The 20,550-nt window shown below is 33.1% G+C and overlaps 1 protein-coding gene across 1 annotated transcript in view; it reads right to left on the bottom strand.

The window, feature by feature from the left end:
• The window catches only part of LOC106871622 (protein scribble homolog), a 698,511-nt gene that overhangs the window by 338,501 nt on the left and 339,460 nt on the right, over window positions 1-20,550 (bottom strand). The window contains exons 22-24 of the mRNA XM_052966764.1: window positions 18,799-18,819; window positions 9,369-9,449; window positions 7,094-7,891 (exon numbers count right to left, since the gene is read on the bottom strand). Of these exons, the coding sequence (XP_052822724.1) occupies window positions 7,094-7,891; window positions 9,369-9,449; window positions 18,799-18,819 (900 nt within the window). The remainder of the gene's footprint in view (window positions 1-7,093; window positions 7,892-9,368; window positions 9,450-18,798; window positions 18,820-20,550) is intronic.

Here is a 20,550-nt window from a genome sequence, read left to right as displayed (position 1 = left end):
CAATGTTGGCTGGACCTCAAAAATTCCAGACACACAGGTCCTGAGGACAGCTGATATCTTGAGTATTGAGGCAATGGTGCACAAGCAACAGTTGCGTTGCGTTGAACTGGACACCTTATTAGAATGAAGGATAGCAGGATTCCTAAGCAGATGCTATATGGAGAACTTGTGAATTGAAGGAGACTCCGGCAGAAACCAAGGCTGCGATTTAAGGACTGTGTCAAGTCCTCATTAAAGGTCTGTGACATGCAGGACACTGACTGGGAGAACAATGCCTGTCATTGCCACAGATGGAGGAAGCAGGTTAAGGAAGGGATCGACACTTTTGAGAGAGCTGCGTGAAAGCACACAGCTCGTATAGTGAATGGGCAAAGCTTGGTCTGCAATGTTTGCTGTCGTGTATGCTTGTCAAGAATAGGGCTCATTAGCCACCAACGGAGCCGCAAATACAAAATATAAGTTAGTCCTACAGCGCACAATGTTCCTGAAGGTCGGCAATGGTCTTCCTCGGTCACGAGTGGATGGCCATCATCATATGTATATATATAATAATAATAATACAAATGATATGTGAGCATATATACATAAAATGTATATCTGTCTATATAATATGTATGCATATATGTATGTCAGTATGTATATATTGTCTTTTATTTTTCTCTTGAAGTTGTTTCAGTTGTTAAACTGTGGCCATGCTGGGGCACCATCTTGAGGAATTTTAGTTGACTAAATCAAGACCAGTACCTTTTTCTTTCTTTTGTAAGCCTGGTACTTATTCTATCAGTCACTTTTGCCAGACCACTAAGTTATGGGGATGTAAACACAACCAACACTGGTTGTCAGACAGGATGGTACACACACACACACTCACATATATATATATATATATATATATATATATATATATATATTTATATAACATACACACAATGGGTTTCTCTCAGTTTCTGTCTACCAGATTTACTTGCAATGCTTTGGTTGGCCTAAGGCTATAGTAGAAGACACTTGCCCAAGGAGTCATGCAGTGGGACTGAACCCAGAGTCATATGGTTGGGAAGAAAACTTCTTATCACACAGCCACGCCTGTGCCTTATGTATCAAAACAGGAAATTGGAAAAATGTCTGGAATTAATTATTCCCCCATTACATGTATTTCATTTTCTAATAGGAGTTACAAAGCTGTACATGCACAAGAAACATGTATAATATCTCCTATCAAAAATTCTTCAGACAGAGAACCTATCTGAAGAATTTTTAATAATTGATATTTTGCATGCTTCTTCTACATGTACAACTTTGTAACTCCTATTAGAAAATGAAATACATGTGATGGGAAATAATTAATGCCAGACATTTTTCCAATCTCCCATTTTGATATGTAATTACTCTGCGAAAACTTTTTTCCAGGATTTTTCAACTCTTATACATACCTCACTCAAGTACAACAATTACATACAATTTTTGGAGCACTAGAATATGCAGAGGTGTTTCATGAGGACACAGCTTGGAGTATAACCCTATCGATAGATAAATAGACAGAAAGTCAGACCGATAGATAGAGAGATATACGCACAAACAGTGAAGGCTTGTGGCCAAATAGTTGTTGCACTCATGGTTGCAAGCTCATGATTTCTTTTTTTCCTGGACCAAGTGGTGTATTGTATTCAGGAATTGAAACCACAATATTGTGATTGTGTGTGCAACACTAGGTCATGCACCTTTACATATAAATGTATAAACATAGATACATACATACACATCTGTGTGTGTTTGCAAGTGTGTGTATATGTACACACACACACACATATAGTTATCAATCTCTCTCTCTCTCTCAAACATTATATATATATATATATATATATATATATATATATATATATATAGTTATTTATCAATCTATATACATATCTATATATACACACACACACTTATAAATCTATGCATACATATACTTTATATAGCTATGCATATACACATAATATATACACACAAACGCAATGGTGTTCAGGCTAAATTTGGCAATTTTTAATGACTCTTTTCTATCAGGGACTGATTGATGTACTGGTGAATAGTCAATGGCATTAGAGAGCATGATGATTGAAATTGTAACTGAGAGGAAAAGTTAGCTAACCTGGAGGACTGAAAGCCATCTGAATAATGGAAAAGAGTTACCTGTATCATGATAATTTATGCCAGGTATCAAAATGGTAGGCTGCAAGATGTGACATGGACATCATGGAAACCAAGTACCCCTAAACTGTGATGGTTTTTCGGTATATCTCTTGTGAGGGTGATGTTATGCGACCCTACATTTTTGAACAAGGCCGTAGACTCAATTCAGGTGGCTATGTGTAGTAACTGGAGACTGTGGTCAAACCTTGGCCGGAGATGATTTCTGCTGGAAGGCTAGCAAGATTCAGCTCGAAACCATACCTCTGGTAAGTTTCAGAAGTAATTGTTAAAGAATTTCTATCACTTCAGCAGCCTCAATTTCTGGCCACTTAATTCTCTTGATTGTAATGTTGGGCATGGTTGAAAAATATACCAACCATTCTACTTGCAACACAAAAACCAAACTGGTGGCCAAGATCAAAATGTTTGCAAATCTCAGAGACACAGTGAAGAATGCATGCACCAGGTTCTGGAGCTATCTTGAGGTTGTAATGGAAGGTGAGGACAGTTATTTTGAGTAAACTGTCACCTCCCAGAAATAATCTAGTTGATATATTTTGATTTAAAATTTTTTTTTCATCAAACTGTCAAATTTGGCCTGAACACACATATACCTCACTCTTTTTTGTGTGTGTGTGTGTGTGTGTGTGTGTGTACATACACACAAACACACACACTTACTTATAAATATATGAACCATAAGGAAATAGAAATGCTTCCACAATTGTAATAATGTACCCAGTGTTTCTACTTTGAAATTAAATATGTTGGATGGTGAACCATGATACTGATGGGATTAAGAGCTGTTGCTTTTTTTGAACCATTTTAAATCCAACTAAATTTAGCATGTGAGTGAGGGCAGTGAATCATGTAAATGAGTGAAAATTACAAAGTTGATGAATATGAAGGGAAGAAAAATCATGGAATAGAAAAAGAAAAAAAAATACTTTGTATATTCAAGATGTATATGCATTTATGCCTCTCTAGAAAGTTGATAAAAATCACCACAATGAATGAAATATTTCAATGTTAACATATTGAAAATTCACTAAGAAACACACACACACACACACACACACAAAGAAAAAAACTAACTGAAAAGAACACATGGAAAAGAAAATTTGTAAATATTCTTAAAAATCTTATTGGCTTTTTTTTTCAACATTTAATGGAAATTAATTCTACAAACATGTTTGGAGAAGAAAAAAGCATGTCTTATATATGTGTATACATACACAGACACAATGCATACCACGCATATATATATATATATATATATATATATATATAGGATGTGAGGGTTTGGTTTTTGTTTAAGTATATTTCAACCTGTACAAATTTTGTCAAGGAAGTACAGAGATTTCAGGTGAAACCTTGTTTCATAGCAATAAGTTCATTGCACAGCAGATGTTGTTACAAATCACAGTGCTTTGGTTTATAAGGGGAAAAAAAAACAACAAAAAACAAAAAAAAAAAACAAGTGGTATAACAAATGAAATGAAATAATTTGTAGATAAAGAAAATTACTTTCATAGAAAAAAAAAAAAAACAAATAAAAAGAAACAGTGCATCCTTTTATGATAATTCTAGAGTATTTGAAAAACATTACTCAGTTTTACCTAAGTCATAAATAGGTTCTCCCTGAGATGAAAAATACCAAATACCAACACACATTGAATAAAAATATCCATCTTAGAAACAAATTCATGGTCACATCAAAGAAATAACATGAAGAAAGTAAGGAAAGAAATAATTGTAGGAATTTCTAACAGATGATAGTTAACTGATTGTTGTGGTATATGTAGTTTGTTCTATTGCAGAATAGCAAAATGTGAAATAGAGATAAACCAGCATAATAATAGATTGGGGGGGGGGGTAGCTAATTTAGAGTTGACTTTAAATTTATTCACCAGTTAGAACAATTTTTTGCTCATCAATAGAAAAAAAAAAAGAAAATGGAAAAAAAAAAGTGTTTATCTCTCTTCAGTTGTCATTTTGTATTATATAAACTGTCCAGAATCCAAAATGTTTAGTATTCTTTAAAAATTCAAACATTTATGAAATAAATTTGATACAAATATTCAATCTGTAGAATCTCTGTAAAATAAGAGAAGTAATATTTCCTGGAAAATAGGAATGTCTTCAACACTTGACAAATTTTCAAATTTTTTGACACTTAAAACCATTTTGTACATAGGCTTAAGGCCAATTTTTATAGGTAAGGGTAAAGATGGTTGCATTAATCTCAGTATATCACTGGTATTTGATTTAATCAGCTATGGTAGAATTAAAAACAAAGCTGAAGTTGAGAAGATTTGAATTCAGCAATGAGCAAGGAAACTAAAAGGAACACAGCATTTAATCAAGCAATTGACTGACTCAAACATCTCCACCTTCTTATTTGATATCTGAACATAACAAATAAGTGACCAAACATTTTAAGGATCAGAGGGGTCAAAATGGTTTATATAATCTGAAATAATTAAAACAGAAAATGCAAAGGCAGTGTGATTTAGATGTAAAATGTCTGGTTAGGTATATGTGCAGACAATACCTTACAGCACTTAAGAAAATTTATAATTAAAAGTTTAAATGAACAACATTACTTACTACTTCAAAATTGAATAAATTAATACAAGAAACTTCCCAAATTAAATTACAAATATATATTGATAGGAATATTACCAAAAGTTTTAAAGGCACAAAACATATCTTGATAATTTAGACATTTCAGTATTAAAGTATCCAAATGATGAGATGTGTTTTTGTGCCTGTAAAGCTTTTAACTATGAAAATCTGAGTTAAACTGTAAATATAAATATTCAGCCTACACAATATGTGTTGCCTACTCATTTCTTTTAATTGTTAATCTTCTATAGAAAATCTGTAGAGATTATCATTCAATTATATAGCATCCTCTATGTGCACACAACACACACATTTGTGTGTGTATGTGTGTGTGTACGTGTACATATGCATGACCTATATTTATTGAAATAGATACCCTGAATATTTAATCACTACTTAAAAAGATATTTCAAATATAATGATGTGTGAGCTTCCCAGGTCAAGCCATGTTACTCAAAAATAGTCTTTAGAATATAAAAATTACCAGCTTTCTAGTTTTCATACAATAATAACAACAGCAGCAACAATAATAAGAAAACAACAACAATCACTACCACTGTTATAATGGTAATCAAAGCAAAAATAGAAATAACAAATATCTTGTATTTTCAAACTACCAACATCTCATTTCAGAGATATTCTTAGAAGGATTTAACTGAATTGTTGAATAATAAATCTTAGTTACTTAAAATTCATAGGAAATAATATATTTCCTCTCTGAGTTCTTTAGTTCTTTTGTATTGAAAGGGGTTCACATGTACAAAGGAAAATAATGCATTTTACAATGAATATATAAGAAAGTGTTGACTGAAACTTCATATTCTTATGTCCAATTTCAATCAAAACTATTTGTGGCTTAGAATGAATGAGAAAAATAACAAGTGTTTAATATTTCTTGCTACACCTTTTCCAGAGAAACTCAATATAAAAATTTATTCAAGTGAAAAGGCATATCAAGAAACCAATGATACAGTTTTATAATTTTATGGAATATTTTATCCATCTGCCTTCTGTGGGTTTGTCAGAAAAGTAATTTATAAAAAGAAAGCACTCCATAATATTTTAAAATGCACATTAACAATGATTAAAAAAAAAAAAAGTATAATTCAATAGTTTAAGAATTATGAAATACAGAGAAGTATATCATAACTGACATGCATTTTTTTACGATTTTAAAGTATCTGCCTGCAAAGGTAGTAACAAGAGGTTAGATGAGGATTAAGTAAGTAGGAAATTTTAGTGTTCAATTTTATTACTTGATGATCATCTGGTTTCAGATAGGTTCTACAAGTATTAACCATCTATTACCCAATAAAGCCAATATTATTGCTCACTTAGCAGTATATAGTTCAATCTTGCAATACCTTCTGTGATTAAACACTATGTTTATAATTACTTTCAATTTACAGAAATCTGCTAGAAATGAAAATGCAATATATAGGAGAGAAGAATAATTTCTAAAGTATTATTTGAAATGGTAAGAAATAAGTTTTGAAAACTTGTAGAAACAGAACAACTTTCAAATATGAAATCAATAAACAAGAGCAGAAAGTGGAGCATGTAACGTAGCAACAATGGGGAGGAATTTATATACTGACATAGGGTTGGATAAATTAAATAGAGCCAGCCCACTGATTTTGGTTTACACATATATATCTTGACACAAAAATGAAATAGACCTGGAATAAAAAAATATGGGGGAAGGGTCAATAATATAAACAGGATTGGATTTAGTTTCTTAGCTTTTTAAAAACAGCTTGTTTTTATTTGGGGAGGGGGATTCAGGAAATACTTATAAATTTGCTAAATTCATTTTTCCATTGGGGAAAGGAAATGTGAAGAAATTGTCTTCAGACATTAAAAATATGACAGGTAGAAATTAAAGGAAACAATAAAAATGTGAATATTCTAGTGGTATAATTATTTTTAGATGAAAAACTTTTAAATCTTCATGTTTCTGTTACAAGAACTTCAATAAAAAAAAATTTGTTGAAAGGCAAGAGAAAGGAATATTGGCAAAAAAGCACCTAAAAATTTTGTTCTTTGATGAAAGAAAAATTCAACTCAAAGATTATGTTGAAATGTACAAAATGTGCTGGCTGATGGAATAAAAACAGTGGGAGGGAGAAAAAATACCAAAAAACAGCAAAAGATCGCTAAGGGTCTTTTTAATCTTCAATAATTATATAGCAGCTGATGTTAGAAAATTACTAAAAAATACCGCTTCCAAAGCATTCAGCATGTAGTCTGCAATGAAGTGTCAAGATGGAATTTGACAGCCTGGTAAACTTACCTCAACTGGATAAGCATGCGATTCTTCATGGTTCAAATTAGCCCTAGGTAGCCGGTCACGTGAAGTAAGCAGTGGGATTGAGCTGCTCCCAGATACTGTTGGGAGCCCTGCTCTGGTGCTAACACTGCTTGTGCTGGCCCGGGAGTCAGCACTAGATTTCACAGGAGACTGATAAACACTTGCTGAAGAAGATTTGGTTTGCATAAAAGATTCTTTTTGTTCATTGCTTGTAAATTTTGTAGCTACTGTAGGAGACTTACTATAACCTGGGTAATGGAAGCGTGGTGGCTGGATTGTGGGTGGTGGAGTTGTCCAGTCAGATGACAAAGTTCGAAAAGATGGAGATGTGCAAGCAGAAGAAATATTTGGTGAGTGTGACGAGTGTCTGATGGTTTGGAGAGCTGGGGAGGCCTGTTGATTGGTAACAGTAGTAGTAGTAGAAGTAATAGTAGCAGTAGGAACTGTAGAAGTTGATATAGAAGGCTTGTATAAATGAGGAGTTGCAGAAGCAGGCTCTGCATGAATGCTGCTTGGTTCTTTAAGAACCATAGGCTGATTGTTGTAGCCAGATGAAACTGATGGCAAAGATATATCTGCAGCAGGCTGTGATGTCCAAGTGATACGTGGTTGTGTCATTTGTGGTAACTTCTGTACCGATCCAGTGCTTTCCATGCTCACATTCGCACCTTTGGGAACTACTCTTTCACGGTAGACAACAAGTTTTATTTCTTTATCACTTCCTGTCAGCAAGGCTACAGCTTGGTCATGGCGTGCATCTTGCATATCAATACCATTGATCTGGAAATGAATAAATATTTCTCAGTGATGCAGAAAAGAAAGAAAAAAGAAAAAGATATAGAAAAACCTTTGAAACTTCAAATTATTCAAAATGTAGTACATGTGCAGGTATATTAAACACCAGGAATGTACAGAAAATGTCCAGTAGGGATCCTTAGAGGTAGTAGACAGTTTGCCTTACTTAGGTGATCAAGTTATTATTGGAGGAGTAGTTCTGAAAGTGTAGCTGGATAAGTTCAGAGAGCTACTACCTCTGTTAGTAACAAAGGGCCTCTCCCTCAGAGTAAAAGTAAGATTGTATGATGCCTGTGTATGAACAGCTATGCTACATGGCAGTGAGACATGGGCTGTGACTACTGTGGACATGAAATGACATCAGTATGCTGAAAGAAATGATACCAGTATGCTCAGTGTACGTGTATGACAGAGTGTACGTGATTTGAGTGATAAACTGGGTATAAGAGGCATCAGATGTAGTGTGTAGAAGACTGCACTGGTATGCTCATGTGATACATATAAATGAGGACAGCTGCATCAAGAAGTGTGGATAGAACATGTGGAAGGGGTAGACCCAGGAAGATGTGGGATATGGTGAGAAAAGATCTTCAGATGTTGGGCCTCACAGAGAAGACAAGGGGCCAAGACATCTGGCAGTTTGCTGTGCTTGAGAAGACACATCAAGTTAAGTAAAATCATGACTTTCCATGCATACAGGCATGTTCTCTATATCTCTCTCTCTCAGCCAAGAGCTCCTAGTCATGTTAGCTCATGGGTGCTGGTGCTACATAAAAGCACTCATGCTGGTGTCATATAAAAGCACTGTGCCAGTGCCACATGAAAGCACCTAGTACACTGTAAAGTGATTGGCATTAGGAAGGGTATCCAGCTGTAGAAACCATGCCAAAATAGACAAATAAGGCTCCTGTCAAACTGTCTAGCCCATGCCATCATGGAAAGTAGATGATGATGATGATTCTTTGGATTTGTTGAAATTCTATAAAATTATTTTGTTTGACAGTTCTGACTGTTTAGCATTGAAGTGAGTTGAGATTGACAAAAATATTTTAAAATTTCTAATATACATTAAATTCATAGTTGAAGCATCATGTTGTCAATTTGGATATTACTTACTGACTGACTTTAATCTCTTTAAAACAAGCTTATATTCATTTTCCAATAAACTTGCAAATTTTCATAGCTACATGTAATTTCATTTTTTACCACTCAACTATAAATAAATATTGGATATTGTTATACAGCTAACCTTTGTGTGTGAGTGTGTGTGCACACTTGCATGCACATGTGTGTGAGAAAGCAAAAGAGGGTGTGTATACACATACACAAGTATACATAAAAATACAGATATGGTAATTCAACACAAAATGAAAACAACTGGATGATCATACAAGCATCATAACACACAGAAAAAGATTGTAACAGTATAAGCAAAAGAAAGAGTGCAAAGGGAAAATTTTACCGAGAGGATGCGATCTCCCACGAACAAATTTCCATCCCTGTGGGCAGCAGCTCCATCAATAATCCGTGAAATATAGATAGCCTAAAAGGAAATCAAATATACTGATTAGTATAGATTTACAACTAAAGAGGACATGTTGATAGACAAATAGATCTGTAGTATGTGTAGTTAAGGTGTATGTGTATTAACATATGTATGTGTGGGTGCATGAATGAGATATACACTGAGTGTGTGCATGCACATGTGCATACTCACATATATATATGTATGCATATGAGAATGTGTAAGTGAGCATACTAATATGAGTACATTTGTGCATGCAGTTCTATGAATGTAAAATATCATTTCAGCAGATACATATGCTTATACGTAAGTTTGGATAAATATACATATATGTACTGATCCAGTATTCTCCTCACTCACATTGGTATCTTCAGGAACTACTCTTTCACAGTAGCCAACAAATTATATTTCTTTATCACTTTTTGTCACTAAACCTACAGCTTGATCATGGCATGCATGCATATACATACATCATGCATGTACATGTTATACGTCAAGTAAGTAGCTATGGACTTACATATGTAATATATTTGTATGAAATTAAGAAAAGCCTAAACAATCAATGAAGTAAAGTAATTTCATAGCAATGTTTATACCTACCTACCTATCTACAACTCAACTCATGAGAAGTTGTTGTGCATAATGTTTTACCTTCCATTAACTAATCCTTAATTTGAATTCATACTACTGGTTACCATGTGTAATGAATTATCCATTGAAAAACAAAATGCAAAAAGAAACACTAAATCAAGTACTACTAGGAGAAAATGGATTTTCCACTGAATCACATGAACACAACTATTAATCATCATCTTGTTTACTTTGCTTGGATTTGCTTCACTGGATTATGCTGCTCATCATGGTTCTGTTTAGTGTTTGGTAGCTTAACATAGCAACATCCTGTGTCTGTACAAATTGATCAGTATATGGCTAGATAGCTGGTCCAGGCATATGCATGTGAAAGTACCCATAGGAGTGTCTCACTAATGAGTACTTGCTTAGTCTTCTAGCAAAATACTACAAAGCATAAGAGTCTCTCTCAATTGACCAGATGTGATTGCAAGAAGAATGTTGTGCAATTTTTGGTTGGATGATCTGTAACATGTGAGGTTAAGCACCATCAAACCTTATCTCCAGATGCTTGGTAAGTGTTCAAGCAGTAGAACCATACAATAGCATTGATTCCAGACACAAAAGAAACTTCTTTTAAGATCAACTGATAGTGAGGACTCTAAGATAACACTAAGGCCAAGAACTGCTCAAGCTTTTGCAAGATAAATTTTTACATCCTTTTCTTTAGATGTAATGTATATGGAAAAGTCTACAGACTTTAAAGGATTTTAATTGTGTTTATTGATTCCTTCAGATTGACTGAACTAGATGTATTAAATTTTTGAGGCACTGACATAAAGACCATATCTCCAGGGATTTTCAAGGTGATGTAGAAGATATCAGTATAATCTGCATTTGTAATTGTGGTGATAGAGCACTGAGAGCGATGGATTTTGCTGCTGAAGCAGGAGTTTTTCTTTTTTTTAACCTTTTTCAGTGGCTGTGCAAAAGACAATCAAGGCAGATGATAAATAGTAATGGTGCATCAAATTGTTGCTGAAACACACGCAACTAGAACTTCAGAAGATCTTGCAAAGAAACCAAAATGAATTCAGGAAAAGTAGGTCAATTTTAGGGAAAATCTAAATTGCCAGGAAGATTATAGACAAGTCAGTGCTAAAAATTTACAGGCAGTCTTACAGTTTGTACATTTCTGAAGACTGAGATAAAAAGAGCAAATAAAAGAGCAGAAAGAATATGAACAGTAACAGTAATGATGCTCAACATGAACACAAGAACTAAAGCTTTATCACCTGATAAAGCCACCGATTTATATTGGCATCAATGCAACTATCAATAATGTCTTGTTTTTTTTTTTGTTCGCTTTCTTTTCCCAGGTACAATTATAAGTAATTCAATGAACTCCATTACACTACAAGTACATATTTTATCAATCAAGAGGGATGATAGTCAAAGCCTAATGCAAAAAAGTAAATAATTCAGGGACATCATTTGCATAGAAAACAATAAGTTAGGTTGTGAACAGTGATGAAATAAGTTTAACTAACAACCAATTGTTTAACCAGCACATTAAACAAACTATCAATTAGTTTGTTGGTTAGATATTTAATCAATTGACTATTAATAAGTTAGTGTTAATATTCAAATGCATGGAGCATTAGAAAGCTACAGAAATAAATATGAAGTGAAGTATTAAATATGTTAACAGTTATTGGGAACTGGTTAAACCCAACTTCAGCAGTGTTTAAGTATGGAATGAGATATCATTAAAACTAAAATTCCATTAGTAATGTTTCTGTGTGTAAGTCAACAAAGAATTTTAATTTCACACTAAATATAGCAAATGGGGTGAAGCAAACTTCCTACTCACTCTTTAAAATGGAGTCCATAAGTTTTAATGACAACATAGATAGCTGAGTAAACAAAGTACCAGATTCTAACTCTCAGTAACATTGTGCTGTGTCTGTGATTATGACAGAGAGCTATAAAATTTAAACAGGTGGTACAAGGTAGAACAATCTTCCACTGAAAGCAGTAGTAGTATTGTAAAACTGATGGATCTTACAGTAGAAAGTAACAGTGAGTTCAAATCCCTCACTTGGTAACATAGCTTGGGGAGAAATGGTCAAAAGCAAGCTAATCTGAGCAAGATACACTACATACAGGTACAGGCATGGTTATAAGTAGTTTGCTTCCTAAGTGACCTTAGAATCAGTACTCAGAGGGCAGAGCTCAGGCACCAACTTGCCCCGCAGAAGCCATATGTGGAACCAACCATGACTGTCAAAGGGGATACCCTGAAAGTTGTTGATAAGTTCACGTACCTTGGCAGTACACTCTCCAGATCTGTGAACAATGACAATGGAGTTGACACATGCATCGCCAAGGGAAGCTACATGAATCAGTATTGGAAAGGAGAGGCATTAGGCTGGACACCAAGTTGACAAGCAGCTGTACTGTCTACACCACTGTACACCTGTCTTGCCCAGTTAATGAATGCCACACTGGAAAACTAAACCACTTCCACATGAACTGCCTGAGAAAATTGTTGAAAATCACCTGGCAAGACAATGTCCCATATACAGAGGTGCTCTCTTGAGCTGATCTACCAAGCATTTACACACTACTGAGGAGAGCACAAGTCAAGTGGGCAAACTATCTGATATGCAACCCCGCAAAAGATTGTTTCACAGTGAACTAGTGGAAGGCAAGTGGACAGAAAAAGTGTTTCAAGGACACACTTAAAGCTCAATGAAGAGCTTTGATATCAACCCCAACACCTGAGAAACACAAGCACAAGACTGCCCTGCCTGGCAAAGCTGAACCAACAGAGGTGCCACCTGCTATGAACAGAACAGGATTGCAGGAGTACAAAGAAAATGTGAAGTATGCAAGTCCAGAGTCAACTCCTTGCCTTCAGTCCCAACAGATTACCAGTGTCCAACCTATGGCACAGCATTCCAAGCACGCATCCAACTGATTGGCTACAGCTGGATACATCATGCCTTGTCTTCTCCCATCTAATGTCCTTGGTCATAGTCAATAATGATAGAGGAGCTAAAGAAAAAAAATTGTTAGTCCCCACCATTGTTTGACAACTGGTGTTGGTTCATTTCATTTTAACATAGCACTTTATCAAAAGAGACTGAGAAAATAAGTATCAGGCTTAAAAATAAGTACTGGGAGTTGATTTGTTAAACTAAACCCTTAAACTAGCATGGTCATAATCCAATGATTGAAACAAGTAACAGATAAAGTCCTCAGTGATGCTCCTAGAACAGTGGCTACATGACTCCTCCCCCACCACCATTATCTATTTTATGCTAAATCTTAGAACAACATATTTCGTATTAAAGGTGTGATAACCAGGGTGGAAATGATAATCAAATATTTCATATGATGACATTAGTGCTATACGTTTGTTTAGATGTTAAACTAATCAGGGCTAGCCAACAACAAGCATTGTTTTGTGCAGAATATATATTTCATATTTATTTCAAAATTATTTTGTGCTATTCATGCCTTTTCCAAAGGTATAAGACACTCAAAATGAATTGGTTCCAATCAAGACAGGCTTGGCTCAACATAATGCTGCCTTAATCCTATGCATTTTATTTACTACTGCAATAATAATAATAATAATAATAATAATAATAATAATAATCATTGTCATTGTCGTCATCATCATCATCATCATCATTATCATTATCATTATTATTATTAAGGTGGTGAGCTGGCAGAACAGTTAGCATGCCAGATAAAATTCTTAGTGGCATTTTTCTCATCTTTATGTTCTGAGTTCAAATTCCACCAAGTTTGGCTTTGCCTTTCTTCCTTTCCAGTTTAATAAAATAAGGACCAGGTGTGCACTGAGATCAATGCAATCAACTCCTCCCCACCAAAATTTCAGGCCTAGTGCCTGTAACAGAATAAAAAAATTTTTTTTTTTAATCGGCACAAGTGATACTAGTTTTATTGAACTTGGTAGTTTGAAAAGCAAATAGACCTATTCTCATCTTACTTTATATAAACAAGAACATAAGCAAACACACTGGCATAAGGCTGCACATTTTCAATACAAAAGGCACTAATTATATCAATGGAAGACAATATCAGTTTTGGCAGAGTCTGAACATGGAATTGAATCTCAGACAAAAGAACTTCTGTGGTGAAAATTTTTGTTGTCATTTTTTTTTATACAGCTATTCCTGAGAAACACTACCTTTGTCAGAAAATATGCCATGATGTTTTGATAACACTTATAAATGACTGAAAGTTTTTTTTTTTTTTTTGAGCAGAAGTGATTAAATAAAAAAAAAAAGATTAAGATTCACAGCCAATCACTTCGAAAGCAATTTACAAGTTGCAATGACTCAGATGTCTTCAAATACTGAATGCTTATTTTTACTTTTATATGAAAAATAAAATATAAAAATTAAATAAAAAGGAAGTAAGTAAATAATAAATAAAAGTGGCCACAACATGGCCACAATCTGATGACTGAAACAAGTAAAAGAAATAAATAAAGTTTCCAAATAAAATTAACTGTGGAATTTAATTTACAGCTAAAGTTATTTTATTTAGTGGTAGTTTTTGGTAGTAACGTCTATCTGGTGAGTAAGTCAGTCATTCTGAATTTAATGCAACAAAATTAATGTGGCAACTGGAATTACAAACAAAAACAGACAATTTAGAGTGAGGTTCTGTTTATTTTAATTCTACCTAGATTACAGATAATGATGCAAATGAATCGAGTTTGGATCACATCTATATCAGGTCGAAGGAAACAACAACAAAGCCAAACAGAAGAAGAGTAAAGTGCAACTGACTGATTTATCAGAATCATGTGATCATTTAAAAAGAACATGAACATGAAATAAGAGTTTATCAATATTACACAAAGACATCTGTAAATGTCTTCTTTTCTAACTTGCTTAATTAGAGAGAGAGAGAGAGAGAGAGAGATCATAACTTTGCCCAGCATTATCCCATGTAAAATAATGGTTTAAAGTTTATTTTATGAAGCAGCTAAAAGCAACAGATACACACAGAAACTAGCCACAAGACACAGAAGACCTCAGCACTCATTGTAAACCTATTAAAATTGTAAGACAAATCATAGAAATAATATAATGTACTTTGAACTTAAAAGTATTAGTAGAAAGTGTAATATACTTTGCACCAATCTTGGTGGCAGAGAATATAGCATTAAAAGTTTTAACCACAAATCATGCATATTCTGGAAATGGGTAGAAATTAAATTTAAGGGAGAAGAACAAAAAATGCTTAACCAAAAATACCAGAATCTAGAAGCATGCATCATTTTAAATGATTTACTATAAAAAAACAATGAAACCAAACAAAATGCCCAGCAACAGCAGACCGGACAATGTAGGAGTTACAGATGACACTAGGAAAATCATACCATTAGAAGAATTGGTTCAGAAAACTGTTGGAGATTATTAATTAGAAGTGGAAGAGAAATCAGACAATAACGGAGTGAGAAACTAAAAAAGACAAATAGCGAATGATAGTGAGAAAAGAAACAGAGATTGTTAAAGATCACAACCAACATTTTTGTACATAACTCAACATAAATTTTTCTATATCCAATCTCATGCCAATTGTTGTTGTTATCATTGTCATCATCATTTAATGTCTGCTTTCTATGCTGACAAGGGTTAGATGGTTTGACCTGAGATGGCAAGCTGGAGAGCTGCACCAGGTTCATCTGATTTGGTATGGTTTCTACAGCTGGATGCCCAGGATAAATTTAACACACTGTTGTTGCAATTGCTTTTACAGCTGCATGAATGCTCCTCTTAGTATTAAAGCATGCTTTATATATAGGAACTGCAGATGTGGATATGACTTCCACTAATAACACTTAATATTTTAGGTCATAGAAGTATTACTTAATACTTTCTTTTCATCTAAATCAATGGTTCACATATTATACACTGGGGTTTATTGGGATTACAAAAGTTATTAATAGAGAAGGCATTTCTAAATGGATGTTCATTTCCTTATCAACCGTATGAGATTTCTATTGTGTTATGTCATCTACTCTACTGAGTGATTCCTACCCTTTAACATGATTCAGTAATGTCATAAGGTAGTGCTTCAAAAAGTGAGCAGTACTGCCCCAGTAACAATAAGAGAAGAGATGATAGATGCATCTGTACATTTTTTAAAGTCTATTCTTATTTAAATATTAACTTTAAACAAATTTAAACGTAATATTATGATAAACTGTTATCACAATAACAATGATAATAATAACAATACTAGCAATAATAAGAAACTTCAAAATGTAATTAAATAAATAAGCAAAATTAAATTTATGGATGTAAATTATAAACAATAAACAAAAGTATAATTTGAAAAACTGTCAATATAGATAGTTTCTGCATCTGTAGCATTAGGTAATGTCCCAAAATGCTTAAATATTATTGCTTTTAATAATGAATGTCATTGTTAATCTCATGATGTGTCCACCTCCAAGTATAACCAAACACAAGTAAATTTGCACATGAGCAGAAAAATCAATATCTGCAAACATACAAAATACAACTATTTTTGGTATGTTCAAATACAATATAAATTTGAATATAAAGATAAATTTCAATTGTAACTATATATGAAGCACAAGGAATATATAACTGAGTTTGGCCAAAGCCATGTGCTAAAAGTTGGGTCGATAACTAAGATTAAATATGAGAAATGTTTGTTTACTAGTGGGACCAGTGAAAATTCCACAGAACGAAAAAGATTAAGGGAAGATATCTAAGAAAGAAGGGATAATCTTTATTTTTATTTTGCTAAGTTATTTCACATCCAGTCACAATAATATATTATATGATCTTAAAATTTCTACCTGCTTAGCACTTTATATTTCTCTTTTTCTCTTCACCTCTTCAAAAATTTTTTAACCATGCAATTCCTCTCTTCATGTCTTTAACATTTCTTTCTTCCTCTTTACATCGCACTTCCACTAACTACATGAGTGACAGCATAATGCATTGACTAGCTATCTGTTCTCTCACTCACTCTCACATTCCAACTTCCTCTCTCTCACACAACCTCCTCCTCCTCACTAACAAACTAAAGAATAAAGTGTGAAAAACAGGTAGAAGAATATTATAGATTTAGCTTGATAAAAAAATATACTTTCCACTATCAACACACCATGACCATCATCATCACTATAGTTTTCAGTAACAAAGCTCATTTCATTTCATATCAGTTCAGCTGTTTGTTTATATCTACTTTTGCTGTCACTGTATCTCTACTCTGACAAGACAAATACTATCCTCCTCTCTCTCTCTCTCTCTCTCTCTCTTAATGTAACTGCCTTCCCTGTCCATCTCTCTCTATTTGTCTTTCTTTAACCTTACCACCAGAACATCACCCTCTGCTAAATATTATATCCTAAACATATCTTTTTCTTTACCCTTCCCTCCCCACCCTACAGTACATTGTTAACATTCCTCTCCCCCTCTTGGCCTTTCCCTTCAACTAACCACCTGACATATTTGGCCTTATTGTACATCTTTCTCTACTTCTTTATTTCTTTCTTCTTGACTCACACTCCACCACCCACCCCTCTCTCTAACTAACTAAAGTATAATGGGTGAACGAACAAGCAGATTATTATATTGATGATAAGGTGGTGCAGTGGTAAGTAGTTACCTTTATCAGATTAGTACCTGGAACTAAATTGATTTATGTATAAGAAGCTTTTTAATGATCAACCTATTGGCAGTAGATTTTTGTGGTATATTCAATTTTGTATTAATGAGGTATTGAAAAAGCATTAGTAAAAGAAAAGAGGTGGTAGTTAAAAGACTGAGAAACATGTGTTATGGGGTATAAGATATTGGAAATGAGGTAGATGATAAATGAAAAAATTTTGGAAACACTGATCTGATAAGTGAAGGGAGGATATACTGCAGTAGTTCCCATTCCCACTGTAACTATTTATTGCTAGATGGAATGATTTATTGAGAGTTGAATTAGATGTTTTTGCCATGGTACAAACCACTGATCATTTAGCTGATAGTCAACTAATCTTTTAATCTGTGACAATAAAAAAAAAATACAAAAGCAGAATGAATAGGTCAACAAATATTAATCTCTATTGTAATTTTAATATGATGTCACCAAACAAATTTTGAGATTGCAGGAGAGAGAAGGATATGTGTTGTAGGTTATTGTAAAGATTTTATGATATATCCTGAAAATTCTTACAAATCTGAAACACACATAGACACAAAAGAAAATACAATGCAACAGAAAATAGTTAGAAATGATTTGGGATTAGCAGTAATAAAGTTTAAGTAATATTAATAACTCAGAGAATAAACAAAAAGGAAATATTTGTTAAATCTATAGAGGTTTTAAATTATGTAGTCAATAAAACAATTGATACAGATATGTTTCCTACAACAAATCTACTGAACTACTACTCAGAACTGTGAAAATATATTTTAGCAGAAATGCATCATAATACATGCTGCATTAAAGATACTTTAGCATGGTAGTGGATTCCCTCAATGTTAAACTTTTCCAAAGAAAACAAGGCAATTATAAAAAAGAGACAAATTTGAAAATGCTTAACATTAAGCTAATCAACTAAAGAGTCAAATCTTTAATACAACATGCATGCATATAACACACATATAGGCAAAAAACAAAACAAAAACAAAACCAACAACAAACACTTTAAAAAGAAAAGAACTCCAAAGCTCATCAGTTTATTTCTACTTTAATAGCATTCCAACAATATACTGACCTCCAGGAAAGAAGAAAACTGCTGTAATAGTGGTTAAAATAAAGGATACAACACATAGGTAGACATCAATAATTTTGGAGATGTAAAAGCAGAAGCATATGCAGTAATATTAACTGAATATCACTGATGACAAAGCTACAGCATATCACACAATCAACCACAACATACACATGTATGTCATATACATAAACACATAGTAGAGACAAAGCATTTAGGTATGATAAAGGAATATTAAGATACTCATCCCAACAATGAAATACTACTATTGTCAACGTTTTTTTTCACCTGCTTACTTTCATGTATTTAAATTTTTCTTCTAGTTTTCAAGGTTTAACATTATATAATAACTGAGACAATGTAACGAAAAATATTAAATTCAATATAGTGATGTTGTATGCTTAAAATCAGTTTAGAATATAGGATTAACTGGGTTGTCAGAAATCATTATGAATGAATAAGTCCTTGGTGTGAGCTATGCAGATTCAATAATAGTTGCATCATAGGTTATAAGCCATCTACAGCCTACCTAATAGATTCTTGACAAGCTGCAGTCTTCTGAAATACTAAAGCTATTAAGAGAGACAGTTAGAGTTTGTATAAGCTTGTCCAAAAGACTTTAGGTTAATTTAACTACCCTAAAAGGTACACTGCATAAGTGGTTGCAGACCTACTATATTTTAAATCTAACTCTAGACTAATTTCAAATAATAAAAGGCAATAGAGATACTGTTGAAACAACAGACTAGCTTCTGTCTATGCAGTAGTCCCTAGAACTATATAGATAGACTAAATAATCTAATGTCTCTAAAATTTCTAACACCAAAATGATTTAGAGATTTCAGTAAAATCAAGAGAAAAAAAAGATTTGACAATCATTGCTATATTAATTATCTGGATCCAGCTACAACTAAACTGTTTTATATAAAGATAAGGTAGAAACATTTTATATAAGAACAGCAAATCAAAGACCAAGAAATACATATTGAACCTTATGTAAAAACAAAAATAAAATATAAAAAATAAAATCATGCAATGATAGCAAGAGCTGAAGAAACTTATAGTCACTTTTATTATGGCAATCTGCTGGCAAGAAAAACAAAATCAAAATATGGTCAGCATCAAGTAGTTAAAAAGAAAGTAAAAGTGACATTTTATAGTTTTGAAAAAAAAAAAAAAATCATGTATATCTAGACATGAGATTTTTTTTCTTCCCTCTACACAATAATTCAAAAATACTATTTTTGATTTGACAAAAATAAGATATAAGTTTAAATCTTTTTATTGAATAAAATAATCATAATGATTTCTAATACAAAGTCATAAACTAGGATGTAGGAACATTCAATTGAACTGAAACTTATTTCCATCAACCCCCAGGATGCAAAGCAAAGTTGACCTTGGTGGCACTTGAAGTTAAAACATGATGTGTAACTATATATTAGAAGGTATGTTGTCTGATCCTTCATGGATTATATCAATAAAATATCAACTAAATAATATATTCAGTAAAATTTTTAAATAAGCCCTTTAAGTCCAGTACTGCAATTCAAACAGTGTTGTTGTTTGGAACTGAGCCTCGTTTTAGAAAGAAATTCCAGTCAAAAGATTTCCTATGTGCATTTATTCTTTTGTGCATTGTGCTTTGAATTTCTTCAAATTTTTCTTTCTTTGATTTTCAAGCACAAAAGTAGTTAATACCTCAAGCAGTGAGTTAAAATTCAATATCATTTATTAATAACTTAATTAGAGAAA

This window comes from Octopus bimaculoides, chromosome 3 (genome assembly GCF_001194135.2).
Source record: "Octopus bimaculoides isolate UCB-OBI-ISO-001 chromosome 3, ASM119413v2, whole genome shotgun sequence".
Classification (NCBI taxonomy): Eukaryota; Metazoa; Mollusca; class Cephalopoda; order Octopoda; family Octopodidae; genus Octopus; species Octopus bimaculoides.
This window is presented reverse-complemented; position numbering and strand designations above follow the sequence as displayed.